Source organism: Callithrix jacchus, chromosome 1 (assembly GCF_049354715.1).
Source record: "Callithrix jacchus isolate 240 chromosome 1, calJac240_pri, whole genome shotgun sequence".
NCBI lineage: Eukaryota > Metazoa > Chordata > Mammalia > Primates > Cebidae > Callithrix > Callithrix jacchus.
The window spans coordinates 128,112,711-128,139,067 of NC_133502.1; the positions used below are offsets into that span (position 1 = coordinate 128,112,711).

Genomic DNA, 26,357 nt, shown 5'->3' on the forward strand with positions numbered 1-26,357 from the left:
TTATAATACAAAAGAATTGTTGAAGTCATAACATTATCTGAGATCCATAAATAGAATAGAAAGTGAACAAAATGGAAACAAAATTGGGATAAATACAAAAACTGAAAATCCTAGCCTTGTTATGTAATAATCTCACCACAAGAAAGTGCTGAGAAAGCTGGGTGAAGGCTCACAAGGCACAGCCAGCCTCATCACACCAGTGGCCCTGCCAGCCTATTCACTAGTGACACTGAGGATGATGTTCTCCAGCTCTCTCTGTACCCTTAGCTATGACCTGGCCCAGCACCTTGGCTTGCCAGAAGTAGAGACCTTCACAGTTCTGCACCAAGTTGACAGAATCTTCCTTTTCTTCCTGTCTGAAGGACAAGAATGTTTTCAGGTTCTCCTGTAGCAGATGGATGACACCAAATTCCAAAAGGCTCAGGTCATCAATATTATCCATGAGATGACCCAGCAGATCTCCAATGTTTTCAGCACAAAGGGCTGAAATTCCTCATTGAGCTTGATCAGTAGCTACAACCTCTGGAAGATTGTTTTGGAACAGAAAATGGAAGAGACCTTCAGTAGGAAAACTCCAACCTGTCTGTGAAAGGTTATTCCTGAGGGACCAGTCTCTATCTGAAAAAGAAAGTGCATAGCTGCTGTGCCCATTTGTACATTGGACATTGTTTTACCAGTAATTAAGAAGTAAAAATCAGTAAGTTACTTCTCTGTGTTAGTAGGCTTATCAGAGAACTTAGAAGATTGAAGAAGAGACTTAGACATAAACCTCATTTTGGTCAATTGGGTCTCTATTAAGATGTCACTTCAAGTTCAATTCAAAGACTTTTCTTCTGCTTCTGTAATAAAATGTATTGAGTCATTTTTGTTAGACTTTTTCAATAAGAAGAAATTGTACAGTACTTTTGAATGTAAGGAAATTACATTTTTAGTTTGTAAAAATTACAGTGTATCTCATGATACTTGTCTTCAAATTTTCTCTTTATAGATATGGTCAGTTTTGCCTTCTGGTTTCTTTTGCTTGTGGAGGATGGGAGGAAGTTAAATCTTAACTATAAATGTTGGGTCTTAACTCACCATCTTGAAAAGATACAAAGTGTTCTTAAACCTTGAATCTGCCTTCAATTTCAAAAAGAACATAATTGGTTTTATTTATTTCATTGCTTCATAAAATATTTTGAGTATATCTATATCAAGTAAATACACTTATTTAGTGAATATATTGGTAAATAAAACAACTCTGTTATTTCTGTAGTGCAGCACTCTGGCAAAGATGACCCGTCTTACAGGGTAAGTAATCAGTAGGAACCCTTTCTAGGGCTATGAAAAAGATGTACAAAGCCCTTTGGCAGATTTTATAGCTGGAACTAATTCAATTTTACTTATGTTTCCTGCAAAAGTTATGTCCAATGGTTGTTGATTCAATTTTAGCAGTTGCATGAACTAGAAACTAAAATAATGGAATAATTTAACTTGAAACTACAACAAGTAGTGAATATACTTTCTATTTGCTGACACTATGAAATGTGCCAGGCACAATGAAAAAAGTAGACATATTTCCTGCTTCCAGAAAATGACAGAGCTTCTAGTCTAGTGGGATATGGGCAAGTGAGCAAATGAAAGTAGTGCTAATGCCTGTGATAGGGGAAGTATAGGATTCTAGGAGCATGTAGGACTTGTGTGGGACTGGGAAAGCTTCCAGAATTAGTGACTGCTAAGCTCGCATCTCAAGGATCTGCGGGAGCTAGCCAAGTAAAGGCATGGTGGTCAAAGTGTCAGAAACAGGGAGGAGCAAATATGAAAGCTTTTATAATATAACCTCCAATTCCTACTCCGACTGGTGGCCAGAGGGATGATGTACGAACAAGGGACTGAAGGAAGATTTAAGTACACAGAGGTGGAGGAGAGGCAGCACAGAAGGAGACAGGAGAGCAGAAGTTTCAGTAGGAAGTAGAGGCTACATTATAGAAAAACCTTTGCAAGAAATTAGGGGATTATAATTCATGGAAATGATCGTTGGAAACATTGAAATGTTTCAAGCCGTGCATTGATGTAACAAAACACGTATTAAAAGTACTTTTCCAGATGCCCTTTGAAAACTGGGTAGAAGTTGGAATGTGTACCTTATGGTAGGAATGAGTCAAGTAAACCCATCAGGACATAGTTATTTATATGAAAGGAGAGAGATCATAGGTTTGGAAGATATTTATTTGGTTGTATTAGCAGACTCTAGTTGAAAGTAAAACTAGTTGAGTAAACAGATATTAAAAAGATGTTGATGCTCATTGAACATTGAACTATTGGGATGCTTCAGAAACAAGCTTTGCACTAAGCCTCCAGGAAAAATACCACTAATCAAACCAGAGAACTGGAATGATAATAACAACAAACAACCAAACAAATCTTGCTAATCTTGACCTGATAAGACCTGGAAAGACCGGCCATTCTGTGATGCTATTTTTTTGCTAAACACTTGAACTTGCCACCCTGGGGAACCAACACCTCAGCCAGAAAACAGAGCCCCCATACAGAAGCTACTTTCTCTCATTATATGAGTGCTTCAGATTAGCAGTCTTGTTCAAATGCCTGTGTCCTATTTGGAAAGGAGACTGAAACTGATTTTAGAAATAGATTTTATGTATATATTTGGAGAAAAATTATATATTAGTTATTTTCCTGCTGTTCCCCTCTAACTAAGCTCACCTAAACATGATGAGATGCTGTAATAGTAGGTTATCAACACAAAGATGACTAGACATTAATGTCTCTGGACATGTTAATCAGACATAGAGGTGCACATTGTGTGCACACACTTACACACACATCTTCAAAAGTCCCGAACATGTGCATATCTAATCTAATTAATATGGCCAGAGACATTAATGTTTAGTCATCTTGATGTTTTCCTTGCTTCAAACATTTATTTTTTCAAGTAGATCCTGAAGGAAAAAAAATATCTGAGAGAGTTAAATGTTTCTGTGCAAAAGGAGGGAGCTTTCTTCTCTCTCTCTCTCTCTTTCTGTCGTTCTCTCTTTGTCTAACAGAACGTTTACAACCTTAGAACTCTTATTTTCTACCCAGTCCTTATGAAGAACTCATTTTATAAGGGAGATTCAAAATGTTCCCTCTGAACTCATCCAGGCTTCTGATCACAAAGTAAGTGACTCTTCACAGCTTTGCTCTAAGACCCACTCAGACGTTGAGACCCTTTTTGCTAGTTAACAACCCAGGCTGTATAAATGAAAATTCTCAATTGTTACCAAATTCTTTATAGCAGTTAGCTCTTGTGAGGGCACTGGAATTGGGGAAGAATTCCTTAATGACCAAGGATGTTTTACATTTTTTGAAGTGATTGAAATGTGAACAATTTTCATATATTTAAATATATCAATGCCAAATATATATAAAACTTATGTAATTATAAAAACATTTCAAAATGCTCTTTTGAGCTGGGCACAGTGGCATGGACCTGTGCCAGCTACTGGAGAGGCTGAGGCAGGAGGATGAGCCGAGCAGTTCAAGACTGCAATGCACTGTGATCACACCACTGCACTCCAGCCTGGGCAACACAGCGAGACTTGTCGCTAAAGCAAACAGACATAAAAATTAAGTGCTCTTTAACCATTTACTCCATGAATCATTTTTATCATGGTAGCTCCTTCTAAGCAAATGCCTATTCCCCCCAAAACACCTGCATATTCTTTCTTGTAGTCTCCTCCTACTTCTTGTGAATTTCTTTCTCTCATTTATACCCTTGTGCTTTTCTTAACTGGGGCCAAATTGAGGCCAACATTTTCCTCCTCTCCTTGATTCAATGTCTGTTATTTTACCTGTGAGTACAGATATTAGATCCTCTTTTAGAGAAAGGGTTAATAATTATACTTGATGATTTTAACTCTGTTATATATGATTTATACTTGAAATATTGGGTCACAATCTAATGTATCATAGGTGCTACATGAATGATGTAATGATGAAGAGATCTCAGGTTATCATGGTTATATGGCAAGGTTTCATTAAAATAGTGTTTATTCTTTGCATTTGTTTGAGGATAGAGAACACATTCCTTGATGTTGCCTTTATTTTCTTATGGCACATTAATCCTGAATTGATTACTAATTAAATATTTCGGTGTTGCTCTGATCCTGACTACCAAGGGCCTGACAGACAAATCACATAGGCTTCTTCCAGTCTTTATCAAAAATGATGATGATGATGATGGTGGTGGTGATGACAACTACAAATTATTCTCTCCTTTCTGAAGGATTCATTTAATACCCCACCATAATCTCATTTACCAAAAAAACCACATGCTAATGGAGTATATGTAACTAAAACAATCTAGTAAATAAAAGGCAAATCTACATTTTGAAACCCTTGTCAGACTTCAAACTCCACCTCCTCACCAACAGCATTACATGCCTGTGGAAATTGCATGTATTGAACCATCACATATTTTCTAGAAAGGCCTACACTTTACTTATAAAACACTGATGTTTCTTATGGTCTCCTACAATTCTCAAATTGATTACGAATTATCCAGTATTTTCACCAATTTGTGCCTCACCTACAAATGTGATGTGTTCACAAAATGACAAGAAAATATCTTGACTATTTTATATAGTTGGCAAAATAAAATTAACATTTGGTAGTTATTTTGAGAGTCTGAAATGTGATCAACAAAATAAAAAATTCTAATAATTACTGGTATAAAATAATCACCCAGGTGGCTCATGTACATTGCTCAGTTAATTCTCACCATAAGTTCACAAGGTCCAGAGGGTGAGTTTCTTACAATTATTTCAGTGACTCCTGTAGAAAACAGAGCTAGTGGCTCTTGTGGGTTGAAAAGAGAGGATGCTTATGCTTCCAACTTACATGACTGTAGAAAATGATTGGGAAACTAGAAAATGACATATCCTGATGAGTGAAATGGGAAGGATAGAGTGGAACAGAGCGGAGCAGGTGATGATTGCCGTCAGCAGTAATCAGGATGTGTTCCAACCACAGGAACAGGAGTGGCAACAGCAAAGCATCACCAGTGCCCTCAGCAGAGAGACAGGAAATGGAGAATTACCATCAGTGAATTACTGTTAAAAAAAAAATCAATAAAGCAGCACGTGGCCAGTGGTCATAATAAGTACAAAGAAAAACACAGACTATTGGCTGGGCGCGGTGGCTCACTCCTGTAATCCCAGCACTTTGGGAGGCCGAGGAGGGTGGATCACGAGGTCAAGAGATCAAGACCATCCTGGTGAATATGGTGAAACCCCGTCTCTACTAAAAATACAAAAAAAAAAAAAATTAGCTGGGCATGGTGGCAGTGCCTGTAATCCCAGCTACTCAGGAGGTTGAGGCAGGAGAATTGCCTGAACCCAGGAGGCGAGGTTGCGGTGAGCCGAGATCGCACCATTGCACTCCAGCCTGGGTAACAAGAGCGAAACTCAATCTCAAAAAAAAAAAAAAAAAGAAAAACACAGACTATTATAACACTGCAACTGTGCTGTGTAAACCACTCATGTCTTATGTAGAAACAGGTAAAGATTAATCAATCAAAAATAATAACTATAATGACTTTTCAAGATATCCACAATATAATAAGATAAATAGAAACAACAAAAAGTTAAAAAGTGGGGAGATGAAGTTTGAGATTTTGTTTTCTTTTGCTTGTTTATGCAATCAGTGTTATCAGTTTAAAATAATCGGTTAAAAGACTATCTGCAAGCCTCAATGTAATCTCAAATCTAAAACATACAACAAACACACACAAAATAAAAAGGAGAAATTAAAACACACACCAGAGAAAATCACCCATAGTAAAAGAAAGACAAAAATGAAGAAAGGAAGAAGAGAAGACCATCAAATAATCAGAAAACAAATAACAAAATGACAGGAATAAGTCCTCATAAAGAATAACATTGAATGTAAATGTGCTAAAGTCTCCAATCAAAAGACATGGAGTGGCTTAATGTATTTTAAAAAACAAACAAACAAAAAATACCCCCAGGTGTGTGTGGTGGCTTGTGTCCATAATTCCAGCACTTTGGGAGACCACGGCAGGTGGATCACTTGAGCCAAGGAGTTCGAGACCAGCCTGGCCAACATGGCACAACTCCATCTCTACTAAAAATACAAAAAATTAGCTGAACGTGGTAGCACATACCTGTGGTCCCAGCAACTTCATAGGCTGAGTCATAAGAAAAGTTTGGACCTGAGAGGTGGAGATTCTAGTGATCCGAGCTGGACTGAGCCACTGCACTCCAGCCTGGGTGACAGAGCAAGACTAACTCAACAAAACAAAGCAAAACAAAACAAAACAAAAACTCCTAGAGGCAATAATCCATTGCCTACAAGAAATATACTTCACCTATAAAGACACAAATAGACTGAAAATAAAGGGGAAAAAACATTCTGTACCTATGGGAACAAACAAACAAAAAAATTAGAAGCTACACTTGTATCAGACAAAATGGATTGCAAGACAGAAACTATGAAAAGAGAGAAAGAAGGTCATTATATTATGATAAAGGGGTCCATTCCGCAAGAGCATATATAATAAATAAATATTACCAACACTGGAGCACTCAGGTATACAAATATCATTAGAACTAAAAAGAGAGATAGACCCCAATACGATAGTAACTGGAGACTGCAACACTGCACTTTCAGCATTGGACAGATCACCCAGACAGAAAATTAACAAACATTGAATTTCATCTACACTATAGACCAAATGTACCTAATAGATATTTACAGAACATTTCATCCAACAGCTACAGATACACATTCTTCTCCTCGACACATGGATAATTCTCAAGGGTATACCAAATGCTAGGTCACAAAACAAATCTTAAAATATAGAAAAAAAGTAAAATAATATTAAATGTCTTCTCTTACCACAGACTAAGAAAAAAAGAAGTCCCAGATAAATACAATCACAGATGAAAGAGGAGACAGCACAACCAACACCACAGAAAATCAAAGAATCATTAGAGGATATTATAAGGAACTATATGCCAATAAACTGGAAAGCCTAAACAAAATAGATAAATTCCTAAAAAAAAATACAACATATTGGTCTGTTCAGGTATTGTATTTCTTCACAGTTTCATGAAGAAATACAAAAACCATGAAGAAATACAAGAATGGTTCTAGAAGACACACAAGAATTGTTTCTTGTATTTCTTCAAGGTTTTTGTATTTCTTCACTGAAGTGTGAAGAGATATGAAGTGTGAACAGAACAATAATAAGTAATGGGGCAGAAGCAATACTAAAAAGTCTCCCAGCAAAGAACCCAGGATCTGATGGCTTCACTGCTGAGTTTTGCCAAATATTTAAAGAACTAATACCAATCCAACTCAAATTATTTTTAAAAATACTGGACAGAATCTTTCCAAATTCATTCTATGAGGCCAATATTACTCTGATACCAAAACCAGAAAAAGACACATTTATAAAAAAGAGAAAAACTACAGGCCATTATCTCTAATGAACATTGACACAGAAATCCTCAACAACAAGTTAGCAAACTGAATGCAAGAACACATTAAAAAGATCATTCATCGGCGGAGGTTGCGGTGAGCCGAGATCATGCCATTGCACTCCAGTCTGGGTAAAAAGAGCGAAACTCCATCTCAAAAAAAAAAAGGAAAAAAAAAAAGATCATTCATCATGACCAAGTGGAATTTATCCTAGAGATGCAAATGTGGTTAAGCATGTGCAAATCAATGGATTTAATGTTGTTCAATGAACATAATGTCCTCCAGCTCCATCCATGTTGTTGCAAATGATAGGATCTCATTCTTTTTTATGGCTAAGTAGTACTCCAATGTGGATAAGTGCCATACTTGCTTTATCTAGTCGTCTGTTAGACAACTAAATTGCTTCCAAATAGTAACCGTTGTGAATAGTGCTGCAATAAACATGGGAGTGTAGATATCTCATTGACAAACTGATTTCATTTCCTTTGGATAAATACCCAGTAGTGGGATTGCCTGGATCATAAGAGGGTTAAACGGGGTTGGTTAATGGGCACAAAAATATAGTTAGAAAAAATGAATATGATTTAGTATTTGATAGCACAATAGGATGACTACAGTTAATGACAATTTATTATATATTTTTAAATAACCAAAATAGTAGAAATGGGATATATGTAACAGGGAAATAAATAAATGCTTGAGGCATCAGATACTCCATTCACCCCAATGTAATTATTATGCATTGTCTGCCTATATCAAAATATGTCACATATCCCATAAACACAGATGTCTATTATGTACCCTCAAAAATCTATTTTCAAAAAAGTTGCTCTAAAAATATAGTTATCAAGTTAAGTAAAATGTCAATAGACTTTTAATTTAATTTTCATTGTTTTACCATTCTTTATAATGATAAAAAATATTAAGTCTATACTTTTTTATTTAATGTACAGAATACAGATATACATAAGATACATAAATACATACACAGTATAAATGTGATTAAAATATAATGGGAGATTTCATCAGAAAAAAAAAGTCTCTAAAAAGGCTCTGGGGTTGGAGAGGAAGGAAGCAATAATGAAAAAAAATGTGGTGAGAAAAAAGACTTCAAACCCATTTAAAGAATGCGTAAAGAAAGGAAAAAGAGAAATAGAAACTAACATGGGCATTTGGAAAGTAGAAAATAGTATGTTCCCTATTTAAGGCTATGCACAAAGCAAGGTCTTCAGAGAGCCTGGAGCCTAAGGTTCAGGTTCACCCATTTCAACCAAAATAGCAGCATCTGCAACAACTACAATGGCCTTGACCTTTCCTTTACTGATGGCCCTCATGGTCCTCAGCTACAAGTCAAGCTGCTCTCTGGACTGTAATCTGCCTCAAACCCACAGCCTGGGTAACAGGAGAACTTTGATGCTCCTGGCACAAATGAGGAGAATCTCTCCTTTCTCCTGCCTGAAGGACAGACATGACTTTGAATTTCCCCAGGAGGAGTTTGATGGCAACCAGTTCCAGAAGGCTCGAGCCATTTTTGTCCTCCATGAGATGATCCAGCAGACCTTCAACCTCTTCAGCACAAAAGACTCATCTGCTGCTTGGGATGAGACCCTCCTAGACAAATTCCGCACTGAACTTTACCAGCAGCTGAATGAATTGGAAGCCTGTGTGATGCAGGAGGTGGGGGTGACAGATACTCCCCTGCTGAATGAGGACTCTACTCTGACTGTGAAGAAATATTTCCAAAGAATCACTCTCTATCTGAAAGAGAAAAAATACAGCGCTTGTGCCTGGGAGGTTGTCAGAGCAGAAATAATGAGATCTTTTTCTTCATCAACAAACTTGCAAAAAGGTTTAAGAAGTAAGAAATGAAACCTGGTTCAACGTGGAAATGATTCTAATTGACTAACACACCAGCTCACCTTTCTATGATCTTCCATTTCAAAGACTCATGCTTCCCCTTTGACCATGACACCATGTCAATCTTTTCAAACGTTTTTAGGAGTATTAAGCAACATTGTATTCAGCTCTTAATGCACTAGTCCCTTACGGATGACTATGCTGACTGATCTATTATCTATTTAAATATTATTTGAATATTGTTTATTTAACTATTTATAAGACTTAACTTAGTTTTGTTCATATTACATCATGTGCACCTTTGCACTGTGGTGAATGTAATAAAATATGTTCTTTGTATTTAGTAAATTTATTTTGTTTTTTCCTTGAACTTTTACTATGGAAATTTTTTGTACTTGTTTATTCTTTAAAATGAAATTCCAAGCCTGACTGTGCAACCTGATTAAAGAATAAATGGTACACTTCATTTATTTATCAACATTATATTCAAATAAATGTAAAAATAAACTTTCTGTAAAGCAGGTTGTATGTTGTACTCAAGATAACAAGGTGAACCTAACAAATACAATTCTGCTCTCTTGTGTATATTATTTTTGTATAAAAAACTAAAAACAGAAATCATACTTAATATGGAAAATGGTATGAAGAGACTTCTACTCTGCAGAAGGTAGATTAAGGTATGTGAGGAAATAAAACACAGAGATATCCTCGTTAAGTTCATTAGTATACATCTAGTAGAAAATGTCCATTGCCAGTTATTTACATGTTTGTAATTTATAAGGAATGTGATTGCTGGGGTTTCATATGTAATAAGGGGAAGCCAGTAATTCAAGGTAATAGTGTGTGAAGAGAATGTAGAGAGAAAAAAAGGGTTTAAATGTGATTATGAGGACCTTTCACTTTTTTTTTTTTCTGAGACGGAGTTTCGCTTGTTACCCAGGCTGGAGTGCAATGGCGCATTCTCGGCTCACCACAACCTCCGCCTCCTGGGTTCAAACGGTTCTCCCGTTTCAGCCTCCCAAGTAGCTGGAATTACAGTCATGTGCCACCATGCCTGGTTAATTTTTTTTGTATTTATTTTGTAGAGACAGGGTTTCACCATGTTGGCCAGGATGGTCTCGATCTCCTGACTTCGTGATCCACCCGCCTCGGCCTCCCAAAGTGCTGGGATTACAGGCGTGAGCCACCATGCCTGGCCCGTCCTTTCACTTTTAAAGAGAGGGGAGAGAAGAGCCACAAAGGAAAACAGGTGGAATGGCTGCACACTAGAAGGCAACTAGAGGAAAAGGTAATGAAAGCGTATTTAGAAAGAAAAATGCTTGAGCTTAGGAGTTCAAGGCTGCAGTAAGCCATGATCGCAACACTGCACTCAGGCCTGGAAGATAGAGGAGGAGGGACCACATCTCAAAATAAACAAACAGAAGGAAATAAACGTACTGAGAAGAGGATTTAGTGGATTTGCCCAACGTGTGGCTTGAAACTGCTGACTAACTGGGAAATAGATGGCACTGGCACCCTTAGTGAGGATTGGTTGGATAAAATTAATACACAGAAGAAGACAGAAGTGGAAGTGTAAATAAGGTAAGGTAGTGACCTGAAGTAGAGAAAGAAATAGAAGAATGCGGGTTATTTTTTCTGTGCACAATTTTTCTTTTTACAATGTATATTTTTCTGAATAGATTTCATGTAATTGAGGTACTGGAAAATGACATTAATATATTTCATATATTTATTTTAAATTACGGAATATTTAATTGCAACAGTACTTTATCAGTTTTAATTAATACTACTGTGAATATGAGAAAGATGCCTACTTTGGTTAATTTTTTATGCAGGAATAGGTAACTACTTCAATCTTTCATTTAAATATTCAATTAATATTGACAATATAATGGTTACTGCAATTACTGGCTTTATTAAGTTATTTAGCTTGTGCCATTGTCATGCTGGTTTACTACAATTTGACTGCAATTCTCTGGTAGAGCCAGATATGATAAGAACTCTTTGGTAATTTTTCCTCATTTTATGAATATTACACTCTTACATTAATCCAAAAATAACTAAATTACCATAAGCACATAAACTGGCAAACTTTCTTCACAAATTAAATTGGGAAACTGGATCAGAGAATCTCTTCCCCAATACTTAAGGGAAAAAAATTAGTCAAACCAGCTAAAAATACAACCTGAAACAGAAAGTACCAAAGAGTTGTGTATAATTCAGGAGTACAAGGAGACTTAACAATTGTAATAGAAATCCAGATACAAAACTGACAAAATCACGCATAATTTACATTAAAGACTTTGATATTGAAATTTCATTTTTCTTGGATGTATGTGTGATGTTGGTCAACCCATTTAATCTCTCTGAGCTTCACTCCTCTCATAAAAATTGGGTGCAAAATATTTATATAGTTGTGAGTATTAAAAAAACATGAATTTTTAAGCACCTACCACAGTATCTTCCATCAAGTAAGAAGTTAAAATATCATAGATGTTTCCCTGTTTTTCTTCAGATGGCTGTAGATGAGGACATTGTTTATCTTTCTATAAAATTCTTAGGATCTGTGTTCTATTTATCACTAAGTGACCGCCAATGGAGGCAGCCTAAAAAAACTAGATTCTGTTATCATCTATAGAGAGGTTGAAAAATGGTCACTCCTAATTTCAAAGAAATGACCTATTTATATGTGGTCAAGGAATGCTTGCTTGTATAAATACCTGAGACAGGAGAATAAACATATAGATTGAAGTGCAGAAGACATGTGATGTTTATTTACTGATTCAGGCACTTGGCACATTCCCTCCCTGGCTCTCAGCGTTCCAGGAGGCACTTCCATATCACCAGGGTTTCCTTTCTTTCCAAGGTGGATTCCCTGTGGTACCCTGGTCATTCATTCCCTTGAATTTCCTGCCCATTCACACAGAGAAGCTTTCTGTTACATTGTGGTTCTGGCTTCAGATAGCTTCCCTAAAGAGCAGAATGCCACATGGAGAAAGCAGAAGTGAGATAAAACTTCTAGGTTTACAGAAACAGCTGCAAGAAGGGTTTCTAGAATCTCCATTGAATATGACATAACAGTAGCTTAGCAAAAAGGAAAGAGAAAGCAGAATTCAGTTCATGTGTAGGCTCCTGCAAACCTCTCAGGGGAAAAGAGTCCCCTGGGGCCAAGTATGACAGGGCAGCAACCAAGACTGGAGAGCAGGTTTCTCATCTATGAAGAAATCCTTCCAGTTCAGGGGATTTCTCCACATGCTGCAAAAAGGCTACTTCTTAGCCAGAAGAGATACTCATGCGGACATAAGCATATCTCCTTACCCTTGGTCTATTACAAAGAGAATGAGTTTCTGGCTGCAGTCAGGGAATGGACTACTTGGGATTTCCAGTTATAGGGACAGAGAGACTGCATTCCCGGCAGACCAGTCTATGCTCCCTAGAATCGGCCTTTCCACATGCATTAGGACTCCTGGGGACACACAGAGCTGCCACTTTGGATTGAAACTTAATACTATTCACAAAAATATCATGTTTATTTAGTGCATTAAACTCTTGAAAAGGCAATCTTATTTTCACAGATTCATTCCTAATAACAGAGTTCAAACTTTAATCAAAACATTTTCTCATTGTCACTTTAGATAGTAATCTTGACAGCTCAACTCAGCAATGAAAACTGTGCCTAGTTAGCAAAAGGGAAAAATCCCACAGAAGCTAAGGAATATAAAAGAATATTATTATTATTCTCTCTAAGAGCTAGTGAGGTCCGTTTATTCAAATGTATCAATTTTGGTAGAATTTGAGAGACATTCCTATAATTGGCACCATGTTTCCATGGAGGTATTTCCCAGGAAGTGTGTGTGACTTGCTGAGGTAGCAGGGATGAAGAGCACAGGGGTCTCTTGAATCTTATCCTTAAACTACACAATCAACATCATATACATAGATACCTAGAAATATCTAGATGCATTAAGCATATATTTCTATCATTGTCTCATTTTATAGATATGTGGTTATCTTCTTATTTTATACATATATATCAAAATCATGAACACTCTCCTCAAACTCAGTAACTACTACCTTTGAGAACATGACACCAAAAAACAGAATTCTTGGAAGTATTCTGGAGAAAACTGAAAAATAGTCACCCTTCACATCGAAATATTAATTTTTACATTTGTCAGGAAATGATAGCTTATGAAATATATGGAAGAGAAGTTATTTCCCTAAATCGAAGTAAAATATGCATGACATATACTGGCTGATTCCCATACCTAGCACAATTCCCTTCCTCTTCTCTGTTTTCTGAATCCCATTCTTCACGTGTGTTGGGGCTCAGAAAAAAACAATACTCAGAAGTGATGGTCTCAGAAGCAAATGTTCTCTCTTGATTTTTTCCCCCTCCTGTTTCTCACTCTTCAATCTCTAGATGCTAGCCATATAAACTAGAAATCCCCTTTCCCAAGGATTCCATTCTCCAAAGTAAGCCATGAAACCTAAACATATCACTCTTAAGTTTCTGTGGAAGAACTGGTCCTAAAGAAATTCTTTGAACTATCTTGTTCAATTGTAGCTTATAAGACCCCCATTCCAAAAAGAGCTCTGCCCCATGCCTGGGGGAAAGGAAGGCTGCACAGAAAGGTCAAGAAGAATCTGACCAGAAAGCCCATGTTGGGTTTCCTTACTCAGTCTGTTAGCATTAGATCATGCCCTTTTTGCCTAATCACATTTTTACATAGCTGCTCATTCTTCACTGAACTTAAACATTAAAACGAATCTTTTTTTCATGTAACTGTGGGTTTTCATTCTGAAGGCTCCCATGTCACATAAAACTATGATGAAATAAATATGCTTTGGTGTCTTTCTTTTGCTAAAGGGAAGTCAGGTATGATCCTTATAATTGGAAGAAAAGAGATTACACCATTTCTGCTCCTATAGTCCTGGTGATGAGGATGGGATGGCTGAAGCACCTGACTCACCTACTGACGAGGTGAGTTGGCCAAAAGATGGCAAAGAAAAGTAAGAATTTGTATCAAGGTCTATTTTCCTGGATCTCTGCCTGTAGTGCCTAGTCAAGGTTGGAAGGTAAAAATTTCCAGTTTTCTTCTTTCCAACTTCAGGATAGCAAGAGAAAACTATTTGCTTGGATTGTGCTTCTTGTGAAATTTTGATATAAAGTATACATTTGTTATTAATCCTTTCCCTTCCAAACACAGATATTGTGTCCCTGTTTGTCTCATATTGTGTCCTGAGAACCTGGCTTGGCTTGCTGCCTGTGCAACACACTTCAGATGTGCAGGTGGCCAAAAAAAAAAAATAAATGAAAAGTTGGGAGCTCCCATGGCAAGCTTACATATCAACTCTTGCTAGCTCTCAAAGTGTCTAAATCCTTCTTTTGTCTATCTTTAGGAGTGGCTCTGATTTCTGAGAGGGTTGCATCTTTACATTTCTTTGAAGATGTCTTATGTATCCTTGGTTAAGTCATAAAAGACTGAATTGGTTTTGGTTTGGAGTCACTTGTTAGATACCTTTGTTTTAAAAGAAAAGAGAAAAAGGAAAGAAAAAACAGTTTCAAAAGCTAGAAATATTGGCTTTTTTTTCTTGCTGAGATCTGATAAGAGATTTAAAATGGGATCCTGTTTCTCCCATAGGAAGATTTTTCAGTAGACCTAAACCTCTTTTTAATGAGATGTTGATCCCTCTGTTTGCCTCCTTTCTTGCTGGCATAAATTTTGCTGCAAAAAAAAAAAAAAAAAAAAAGTAAAACTTCATTGGCCTTTTTGGGAAGCTTAAGATCTTCCCAATGTGGCTCCTCTAAGACGTGTTCTTCCATTTATTTCTGCACTTCTTTCCTTCTGCGACCTTCAGTTTTCTATATAGTTCTCTTTTATCATCAATATGTTACCCTTCAAGCCTCTGCCTCCTCAATTTGAATCTATAGATGAGCGTGATTATAATTGATACCTTAACATTATTGAGTCTTTAAATCTCAATAATGTTGAGAGCTTAAAAACTCTTTAAGCTCAATACATCTCTTCATTGTTTAGGTCTTATCTATTTTCTTTTAGCAATATTTTAGTTTTCAATGTACATGTCTTTCTATAAACTTATTCCTAAGAATTTTAAATGCTTCATAATGTTAGAAATAATATTCTAGAGATTAAATATCTGATTGTTCATTGCTCCTTTAAAAATATTTTTGATTTTTATATATTGATTCAGATAAACTGACTAGTAAATTCTAGCATATTTTTTAAAGATTCTGAAGAATTTTGTAGAGGATCAAGTCATTTTTCATAAACAAATTTTACTTTTTCTTTTCTATATTGGATGACTATTATGGATTTTCTTGTCTTATTAAGAAGAAATGCTTGCTTCAGTCATTCTTATTACATCATTAACAATGTTTCTAAATAGATTTAGTATTTTTGGTAATATATTGGTAGCCTAGTGGGCAGCTACAGAAAAATAACAACACAAACAAATCCTAAAGCATATGTTCATGAATTTTCAGACTGAGAGGACTGCAGGACCATGCCATTTGGAGGATATCAAGCTATTTGTTACCTGGTGATCTGGATGAAAGTAAGAGGAAATGACCAATGAAAACTTTGTCATTAAAACACATATTCAAACACCATGATTTGATTAAACAATGAGGAAAAAACTAGAATTATTTGGGGACACAGGTCACTGAGGATTCCATTAAAGTTCAGTGGATGGTGTCCATGGTTCCTTTAGACTTGATTCACTTTTGTTTAATCATTTTCTTTTGTTTCTAAGACTTGATAATTTCATGGTCCTATCTTCAAGTTCTCCATTTCTTTCTTCTGTCTACTCCAATGTGCCTCTAAATCCTTCTAATAAATTATTTAGTGCTTATTTCAGTGACTTCATTTTTTGCTTCAGAATTTTTTTGTTTTCTTTACATGTTGTCTACCTCTTTACTGATAGTTTCATTCTGTTTGTTCATTGTGGGTAACACCCCCCAAGGGCACCGGGGAAGGAGAACTGTCCAGACCCCAGGCACAATTAGTGCCTGAAGAATATCTTAGTTTATCGTGTTATTACTCAGCTATTTCCTTTATATAATCTTTTATACATAATCATATATTATAGAATTAGTGCCTGAAGTATTACTTACTGCTTACATATATCTAGCTTATATAATCATACTTAAAACTTACATCTAGCATACTTAGTTCTAAATAATGTTTCGATATAATCATATAGGTATTGTAGTCAGAGCTGTATTGACACATTTAGTGCTGATTTATAGAATCCTTCTATATAACCATATAGTAGTTTGTAGCAGGAGGAATGCCTAGAGCAGTCACAGAACAGAAACAGTACATGGGAAAACAGACAGACCAGGACAAGAACCAACGACCTAGGCGGTGGCATCCCTGCCTGAAAGGGCATACACTGTATGGCAGGCTTGGAGCAAGAGCCTCTCCTCCTACAACTCCTTTAGGAGTTGTAGTACCTTGCATCCAGTTCCTGTGGAAAGTAGGCCTCAGGCCTGAGATTCTGGAAATAACCAACGGAGAAGAACCCCTCTGGTGTGACCAGTCACTGCGGCTGTACACCCTGTCAGTCTTTTCTGGCTTCTGTGCTGGCTCAAATCATCCTCCCATAAATATTTTAAAAGAATAGTACAAGTATGTCAGCTCCCACTGCATTGGCTTACAGTATCCTTCTATCAGAAATCCTTTGAAATTTCCAGCTCCCAGATAAGAAGTGTTGCTCACGACACCTGTTACACACAGCCCACCTTCTTGCCTCGGTGACCTAATGGGGGTGGACTCCTTTTTTGTACATGATCCTCTACTACTGTGCACGGCACAGCCCCTATTGTGCATGCCACCTCTCTGCCAAGGTGACATAATGGTGTGGCCCCCTTGCTTGTGACTCACGTGATTATGTATGCCATATTACTAAGCCTGTAGATGATTACCTCACTCATGACCCTGCCCCCTGCTTGTCATAAGCGACTCCCCATGACCCCGTGGGGCCCTACAGCCCTACAGTTCACTGTTGTTGAGAGTTTCTCCATCTCTTCCTTTAATTCTTTCAGCTTCTTTAACAAAGTTAGTTCAAAGCCTTTATCTAGTAGATTTGCTATCTGATCTTTTTTAGGTATGATTTCTGAGACTTTTTTTATGGGCCAGACTTTTCTGTGTTAATGTATGCCTTGTGACTCTTTTTATTGTTGTTGAAAACTGGACATTCTAATCTAATAAGGTAGTAATTCTGGAAATAAGATTAATCTCTTACCCAGTGAGGGTAAGTATTTTGTTTTTGTTTTTGTGTTGATTGTTTCAGGCTAACTCTGTGCAAAGATTGTCCTGAGATATAATCTTAAGTTCTTCTCAGGGTGTTTCCTGAGTTTGCACCTTTCCCTAGGCATGTGAATTCACTTTCTAACTTTTACTTTGAATGTCTTAGTTTTTAATGTCTGGTTGCCAAAAAGGGGAAAAAATATAGGTGATGATGGGGAGGGTGCTAGCTGTCTCATACCTTGGAAGTCACTTCAGATGGACAGGGATGGCCTTGCCATAGGAGTATCAAAAATAGCAACCAGAAAACAGGGCACAAATCCCTGATATTTGGTGGAAAGTGTGATTTTTGCCAATACTGGCTCCCATCAGCTCAGTGCAAGCTGCCCTTGGAACATGGGCACACTTGCCTGCTATGGAGACTAGGGTGGAAAACTGTAGTGAATCTATTGACACTACTGTGATAAAAGCTAAAATTGACTGAAATTAATCACAATTTACCATCCAAGCCTTCTCCTGGAAGTTCCAAGCCTGAAATATATTCCAGAGTTCCAAAATAGTTATATCATATAGATTTTGCCATTGCAACTCTTTTTTAATTGCATTTTAGGTTTTGGGGTACATGTGAAGAACATACAAGATTGTTGCAAATCACATGTCAGTGTGATTTGCTGCCTTTTTCCCCTTCACCTATATCTGGCATTTCTCCCCATGCTATCTCTCCCAAACTCCCCACGCCCTGCTGTCCCTCCCCTTTTTCCCCACAACAGATTCCAGTGTATGATGTTCCCCTCCCTGTGTCCATGTGTTCTCATTGTTCAACACCCGCCTATGAGTGAGAGCATGCAGTATTTCATTTTCTACTCTTCTGTCAGTTTGCTGAGAATGATGGTTTCCAGGTTCATCCATGTACCTACAAAGGACATGAACTCATGGTTTTTGATGACTGCATAATATGTCATCGTGTATATGTGCCACATTTTCCCTGTCCAGTCTATCATCAATGGGCATTTGGGTTGGTTCCAGGTCTTTGCTGTTGTCAACAGTGCTGCAGTGAACATCCGTGTGCATGTGTCCTTATAGTAGAACAATTTATAATCCTTTCGATATATACCCAGTAATGGGATTGCTGGTTCAAAAGGAATTTCTATTTCTAGGTCCTTGAGCAGTCGCCACACTGTCTTCCACAATGAACTAATTTACACTCCCACCGATAGTGTAAAAGTGTTCCTATTTCTCCAAATCCTCTCCAGCATCTGTTGTCTCCTGATTTTTTAATGATCTCCATTGTAACTGGTGTGAGATGATATCTCAATGTAGTTTTGATTTGCATTTCTCTGATGATCAGTGATGATGAGCATTTTTTCATATGTTTGTTGGCCTGATGTATGTCTTCTTTTTTAAAGTGTCTGTTCATATCCTTTGCCCATTTTTGAATGGGCTTGTTTGTTTTTTTCTTGTAAATCTGTTTGAGTTCTTTGTAAATTCTGGATATCAGCCCTTTGACAGATGGGTAGACTGCAAAAATTTTTTTCCATTCTGTTCGTTGCCGATTCACTCTAATGACTGTTTCTTTTGCCATTGCAACTCTTATTTAGATGGAGAGACTGAATTCTGGTGTTTTCTAATCCATCTTCTTCCCAGAATCCTCTTCAAGATTCTTCAGAGGGCTCTATCATCTGAAAGAACAACAAGAAATCCAAATTGGGAAATATGTGAGATTCAGATGTATATTTGTTGGGAATAAAAACAGTAGACGGATCTCAAGAGGGTCCTCAATGCAACTAACAACTGCCTAAAGGAGAAAAGTCAGATCCTGCATGCTTAGGCACTGCCATAGTATAAATTGGTAGAAAGTTATTTTCAGCTTTAACAAGGAAACTTCAAGTAAAGATGGAAAAGCTGTGACTCTATTCATTCATTCAAACCTGGGAAATTATTCAACAAAAGATGTAAATTTTACTATGTATACATATTGTATAAAATTATATATAAAATTATATATATATATATATATATAATTTTTGTTTTTAAGATCGAGTCTCACTCTGTTGCCCAGGCTGGAGTGCAGTGGTGTGATCTCAGCTCATTGCAACCTCCGCCTCCCAGGTTCAAGCGATTCTCTTGCCTCAGCCCCCGAGTAGCTGGGACTACAGACGCATGCCACCATGCCAAGCTAGTTTTTGTATTTTTAGTAGAGATAGGGTTTCACCTTGTTGGCCAGGATGTTCTTGATCTCCAGACCTTGTGCTCTGTTCTCCCTGTCTCCTAAAGTGCTGGGATTACAGGCATCAGCCACTGTGCCCAGCCTATACATATATTTTTAAAAAGTCAACCACATTAGTAACAGAAACCAAGGTTGAATGTGATGAATATATGACATAATTCTTTTGAAAATGGCAAATACTCTGTCTAACCATTTGGTGACTACTGAGTGTGAGGCTGAAGACAAAAGAGTTGTATATAGGTACTACACTTTAGGTGGTAGATTGGTTTCTCACAGGGATTCTGATTAGTAGTTTTGGAACTACTTTACATGAATTACTAGGGTTAAATAAATAAGTAAAAATCTCTTTGGATAATAAAAGTCAGATATCTCAGAGTTGGGAAAAGAAGTTTCAAATAATCAACATGGTAAGGTGAGAATAATCCTTACTGTGCTGGAATAGAATTTTTTTTAAATCCATGTATTCTCATTTGTTAGCATTTATTATTTATTCAGCTAAATTGGCATTTAATCAATGTCCAGTAAAAAGCATGAGGACTTCTTGAGGAAATAATTGATTCCAGGTATGGAGCATGGAAGTACCAGAATACCCTAGAGTATGTGTGGTGCCAGAAGATAGGGAAGGGCTCAGAAACCAAAAGTATAGGTGCACATCAAAATCACACAGGAGGCAATCTGAAAGAGCTTTCAAAAACCAAATGGCTATTCTATTATTTGGGTTATAATCAAATACTGTCACTAGCAACAAAATGATAGTGACAGTATTTGGTTATAACCCAAATAATAGAATAAATATCCATAAATTCATACTGATATAAATAAATAAGTGGTGGATAATTATAAATTGGAGAGGGTACCAATACTTTCAGAAATATTTCAAATAATAAATATAGAAATAATGAGGAAAATGGAATATCACCAAAGAAAATTGCAATAGGCAAGGTCCACAGGTAAATCATAAATTGAGTGAGAAAAACTTTGAAAGGAATGAGGATGACTGCATATCCCCAATGTATCTTCCTTCAAAAGATTTTTTAATTACTGTGATGCTTTAATATAGGTCAAAAAAGTCTTGGATATACCATTCTCTATGGGGTGGAACTTAATTTTCCTACCTTTGAATGTCAATTCATATTAGTGACTTGTTTTTGACACATACAATATGGAAGTGGAATAATAGTAATTTTACATAGGAGAAACTTCCCAGACACCACCTTAACCAACTGATTAATTTAATATCAGCAGTAGTAAGATAATGATATTATATATTTCCTAAGCTATTTGATGAAATGAGCACGTACTCTACTGTACTGATCCCTTAAATCTATAATGTAATCATGAGAAAATTCCACACATCCAAATTCATGAACATCCTACAAAGTAACTGACCAATATTCTTTAAAAATCTCCAGGTTATGAAAGTCAGGAAAGACTGAGCACATGTTACATATTAGAGGAGAAAAAAGAGATGTGACAACAAAGTGTGATATGGGATCCTGGATTGAATCTTGGATCAGAAAGCGGACATCAGTGAAAAAGTTAAGGAAATCACGGTGAACTCTGAAGTTTAGCAAACATTAATGCATCAGTTTTAATTTCTTAGTTTTGATCATTGTTTCATGGCGATGTAAGTTGTTAACATTAGGAGAAGCTGACTGAAGGGAAGAGAACTCCCTGTACTATCTTTGCAACTCTCTGTAGGTCTAGCAGTTTAGAAATACAAGTTAAAAATGAAGAGTCTTCAAAAATTCTTAACATTACCGATTAAAATTTTTAAAATATATATTGCATTGATTAAAATTTTTTATTAAATGGTATTTTATTTCAAAAGACATAAAATTTTATCTCCCATGTAACTGTCTGGCAGATAGTTTTGTCTCCTACCCCTTAAGATTCTGCCAAAGACACTTTCCTTCAGCAGACTTTAGTCAGGTTCCTCTGAACTCTCTTTTTGACCAGGTCCTGCCTTTGGGCCCATTCTTAGGTCTGCCAAGTCCAGTTGTTACTAAGTCAGGTTTATGAGCTGATAGCTGATTACCCTTGATATCTGATCAAATTCCTCATCCCACACACCAGGGCTTGACTTTAGAAAGAATTATGTTTAGTTTAGCAAGACAAAATTTGTGGAGTAACTTTTAATGTAATTTGCTCATGTAAATTTTGTTGTATCAAATTACATATGCAAAATAAAAATCAATATAAATACATATTAATAATATAAATGTAATTATGTACTTAATCATTCAAAACTCTACAAATATGAAACAACAGTTTTTAATAAATTTACTTTTAGTATATAAAGCTTTGAATTTTGCCTTATATGAGACAATAATTTGTAAATTTTACTAGCTGTGGTATTCATCCAGATATGGCCATCACTTTTGTCTTTTTGGCATTGGACATGATTGTTGATGTGTTGAATAACTTTAGTAGAAATAAATAATAAAATATAATACTTGCATTTAATTATCAAAGTCTACAAAACATTCTCAAGAAGTAAGGATCCACCATAAGCAATACCCACAGCTAGTCAATGGGAGACCGAAGGTATGCAGGCTAAAGCCACATATTGTGATAGGACTTTAAGATCCAGCAAAAGATGGAGAGGAAGTCCTCCAATCACACTCATATATTTTCCATAGGTTTGTAACACTGATTTTGCAAACAGTGCTTCTTATGTGATACACAAGAAAACCCAATGAGCAACATGTATATTAAGCAATCAAATTTTGTTGGATAGAGTTGTTGGAGAGTCACAAACTATTGTAATATCTCAGATTTGTTTATACTACAAGAACTAAGTGTTGTACTCTTAGGAGAAGTATCATGCCAATACACATATGTGACTTAGAAAATATTATCAATTTAATTATTTTTGGCATTTTTCGTTGAAGTTCAAATTCCCTGAAGGTTTTCAATCCAAGTCAATTCTTATCAATAAAAGGAGATCATCTTTGTTCTAAGTTCATAAGTCTATAAATATGAAATATTATCGCATAAAGAATTAACTTTCAGAAGGTTCCTGAACTGTGGCTCTACCTTTTTATTTTGCATAAGATGTTGGTTTGCCTTGGCCCTATAGATACTGAGTCCTTAAGTGGAATGAGGTCTGCTTTAGCAAACCAGCTATTTAGTAACTGGAGTTTTTACTAGTTTCTCATTTTTTCTTCCACTGGAAAGTGTTCAGGAATGAAGTGATTTTGCTTCATCATGGCCATATTTCCTGGGATTATAATAGACAATGACTAAAATTTCCATTCTGTGCTTACAGAGAGTCAATAATGCCTATTTAGTTTATTGATAAAACCTCTAGGATTCTAGTTTCTTTAAGTTGCATGTAGACCTGGGATTCAAATTGCAAGAGCAGCATAATATCCTTTGCCTAGTACTATATTAACTATTTATGACTTCATCTCTAATCTGCTCTCTACTTTGTCATAATAGAAAATAACTAGTTTGGTGTCAAATAGAGTCACAAATCTAAATTTATACTCTCCAATTCACACAGTTTATAGTAACAACTGACTATACCCCAAAGTAGGGAATAATAGACTCTTTCCCCCAAATAATCCTACAGCTTTCCTTCAAATCGCCAGAATGTTTGTGGGAACTGTAAATATTTATGACATCATTTTTCTATCATTCATAAACTTCAGCTTCAAATCACTTGATAATCTTTAGATGACACTAATAGAAAATCAGCTTGTTTATATAAGGATACAGATTGTGAAATGAATCAATTTTATTATTCATTCTTTAAATAATTAAATTAAATTATTTATATCATTGAATAATTAAAACTTTCTACATTGTGAAATGTGCACAGGGATTTCCATAATAGATGAGCCTTCATTTCAGAAATGTATATTTTGTGAATTAATTTAATAGCGTATCCAATCAACAAATTTTTATTGGATTTTGAGCTCATCCTTTTTATCAGACCCTGAGAATACAGGGCAATTTTGCCCAAGTTATTATTCTTACTCTTTGAAACTATGGAAGAGAGTATTTTTTTTTGTTCACTTGAGATTGTATTGAGAAATTTTACATATTCCGTTTTTAGATAGTATTTTACTGTGAAAATTATTTTGCTATACTTTGATTTCTTTCATTTTTATCTTCAGGTTAGTGTCAATGAAAGAATATAAATATGATTTTTTAAATGGGCTATATAATGGTTCTATGTGGGATTCACAACAACAAATATATTTCTCACTTCACTTTATGGGGACAAAAAGAAAACAAATGTATGTCTAAGTGTGATAAACATGGAAAGAAGACCAGAAGGGAACTTAGAGAATATCTTGAGACAGATGAAAATGAAAACACAACATGCAAAAACGTGTGTGATGCAGTGAAAATAGAGCTAAGGGGGAAGTTTAAAGTTGCAAAAGCTCGTATTAAAAAAGAAGAAAGACATCAAACCAATGAACTAGATTTACAAGTTAAGGAACTAGAAAAAGATGAGCTAAACACAAACCTAGGAAGAGGAAAAAAATAAGAAAGACTAAAGAAGAAATTAATTACAGAATAAAAAAGCAAATAAAAATCAATGGAACTAAGCATTAGTCTTTTGAAAGAATCAACTAAATTGACAAATGCTTAACTATATTAAGAAATAAGTAGAGAAAAATTAAATAAAAGTCAGAAATAACAGAGGACAACTGATGGCATAGAAGTAAAAAGGATTATAACAGGCTACTATGAACAATCGTACTCCAACAAATTGATTAACCTAGAAGAAATATATAAATTCCCAGAAACAAACAACTTGCCAAGACCAAATCATGAATAAAGAAAAAATCTGACTAGACCTATAACTAGTAAGGAGATTGAATTAGTTATCAAACTTCCCAATTTAAAAAAAAAACCATAATCAGATGGCTTCGGTGGATAACTCTATCAGTCTAGGGAATTAACACCAATCTTTCTCAAAATCTTCCAAAAAATTGAAGAGGAAGGAATAGTTCCAAGTTCATTTTATCAAAGTCAGACAAGGAGACTACTAGAAAAGAAAACTGCAGATCCATATCCCGGATAGATATGGATACAAAAATCCTCACTAAAATACTTGTAAAACACATTCCACAACACAATTAAAGGATTATACATCATGACCAAGAGGGATTTATTCCCCAGATGGAAGAATGCTTCAACATACAAAAATTAATCAATGCAATACATGACATTAACAAAATGAATGGAAAATATACATAATAATCTCTATAGATACAGAAAAATAAATTGACAAAATTCTGTATCCTTTCATGATAAAAACATAAAAAAATCTTCAATTAAGAGGAAGTTACCTCAATATAATAAAGGCTATATACGAAAAGGTCGTAATTAACATTATATTTAATGGTGAGAAACTGAAAGCTTTTACTCTGAGATCAGGAACAAGGCAGGGATGCCACTGTTACCATGTCTATATGGCATATTTTTAGATCTAGCCATAGCAATTCACAAAAAGAAATAAAAGGCATTCATATTGGAAAGAAGAAGTAAAATAATCTTTTTGAAGATGGCGTGATCTTATATGTAGAAAACTCTGAAGTTTACATATAGACACATGCACTCATACACAAACTGTTAGAACTCATAAATGAATTCAGCAAAGTTGTAGAATACAAAATTAAGATGTCAAAATAAGTAGCAGTTTTACATGTTGAAAATGAACAAATCTGAAAAGAACATTCAAAATATAACCCCATTTATGATAGCATCCAAACAATAAAGTACTCAGGAATAACTTAAATGAAGAGGAAAAAGATTGTATACTGAAAACTAGCAAACACTGCTGAAAGAAATTAAAGAAGATAAATGAAAAGACATTTTCTGTTCATGGATTGGGAAGCCTATCATTGTTATGATGTTCAAACAATCCAAAGCAATATACAGATACAATGCAAGCCCTATCAAAATCACTAAGGTATTTTTGGCAGAAGTAGAAAAATCTATCCTAAAATTCATATGGAATCTTGAAGGGCCAGAATCAATCTTGAGAAAGACAAGCAAAGCTAGAGGTCTCACCCTTCCTGATTTTGAAACACATAACAAGGTTACAGTAATCAAAATGGTATGATACTGACATAAAGATGGACATAAAGGCCAATGGGAGAGAATAAAAAGTCCAGAGGTAAATTCTCATGTATATGGTTAAATGACTTTGACAAAAGTGCCAAGGCCATACAATGGTTAAAGATCAACTCTTCAAAAATGAGGTTGAAAAAACTGTATATACATATGCAAAGGAATGAAATTGGATCTTACTTTATACTATATGCTAAAATTAATTCAAAATAGATTAAAGATTTAAACATAAGACCTGGAACTTTAAAACCTTAGAAGAAAATCTTTAGGGAAGGCTCAGACAATGGTTTTGGTAATGAATTATTGGATATTGCACCAAAACAGAGGTAACTAAAATAAAAATAGATAAATTGGACTATATAAAGATTAAAAATCTCTGCGCATTAAAGGACAAAATCAAGAGTGAAAGGCAGCCTTCAGAATGG

At 35.6% G+C, this 26,357-nt stretch overlaps 2 protein-coding genes across 8 annotated transcripts in view; both read left to right on the forward strand.

Moving 5' to 3' along the window:
• LOC144579325 (uncharacterized) overlaps nt 1-16,385 on the forward strand; it is a 48,168-nt gene extending 31,783 nt beyond the window's left edge. For all 7 annotated transcript variants that reach the window (XR_013526685.1, XR_013526698.1, XR_013526690.1 and 4 more), the window contains 2 exons: nt 14,210-14,323; nt 15,848-16,385. The gene's annotated coding sequence lies outside the window, so the exon portion shown is untranslated. The remainder of the gene's footprint in view (nt 1-14,209; nt 14,324-15,847) is intronic.
• Nucleotides 8,322-13,023, forward strand: LOC128928158 (interferon alpha-14-like). Its single transcript, XM_054256669.2, has one exon. The coding sequence runs from the start codon at nt 8,782-8,784 to the stop codon at nt 9,349-9,351; it is 570 nt and encodes a 189-aa protein (XP_054112644.1). The 5' UTR covers nt 8,322-8,781; the 3' UTR covers nt 9,352-13,023.
• Nucleotides 16,386-26,357: the final 9,972 nt, after the last annotated feature.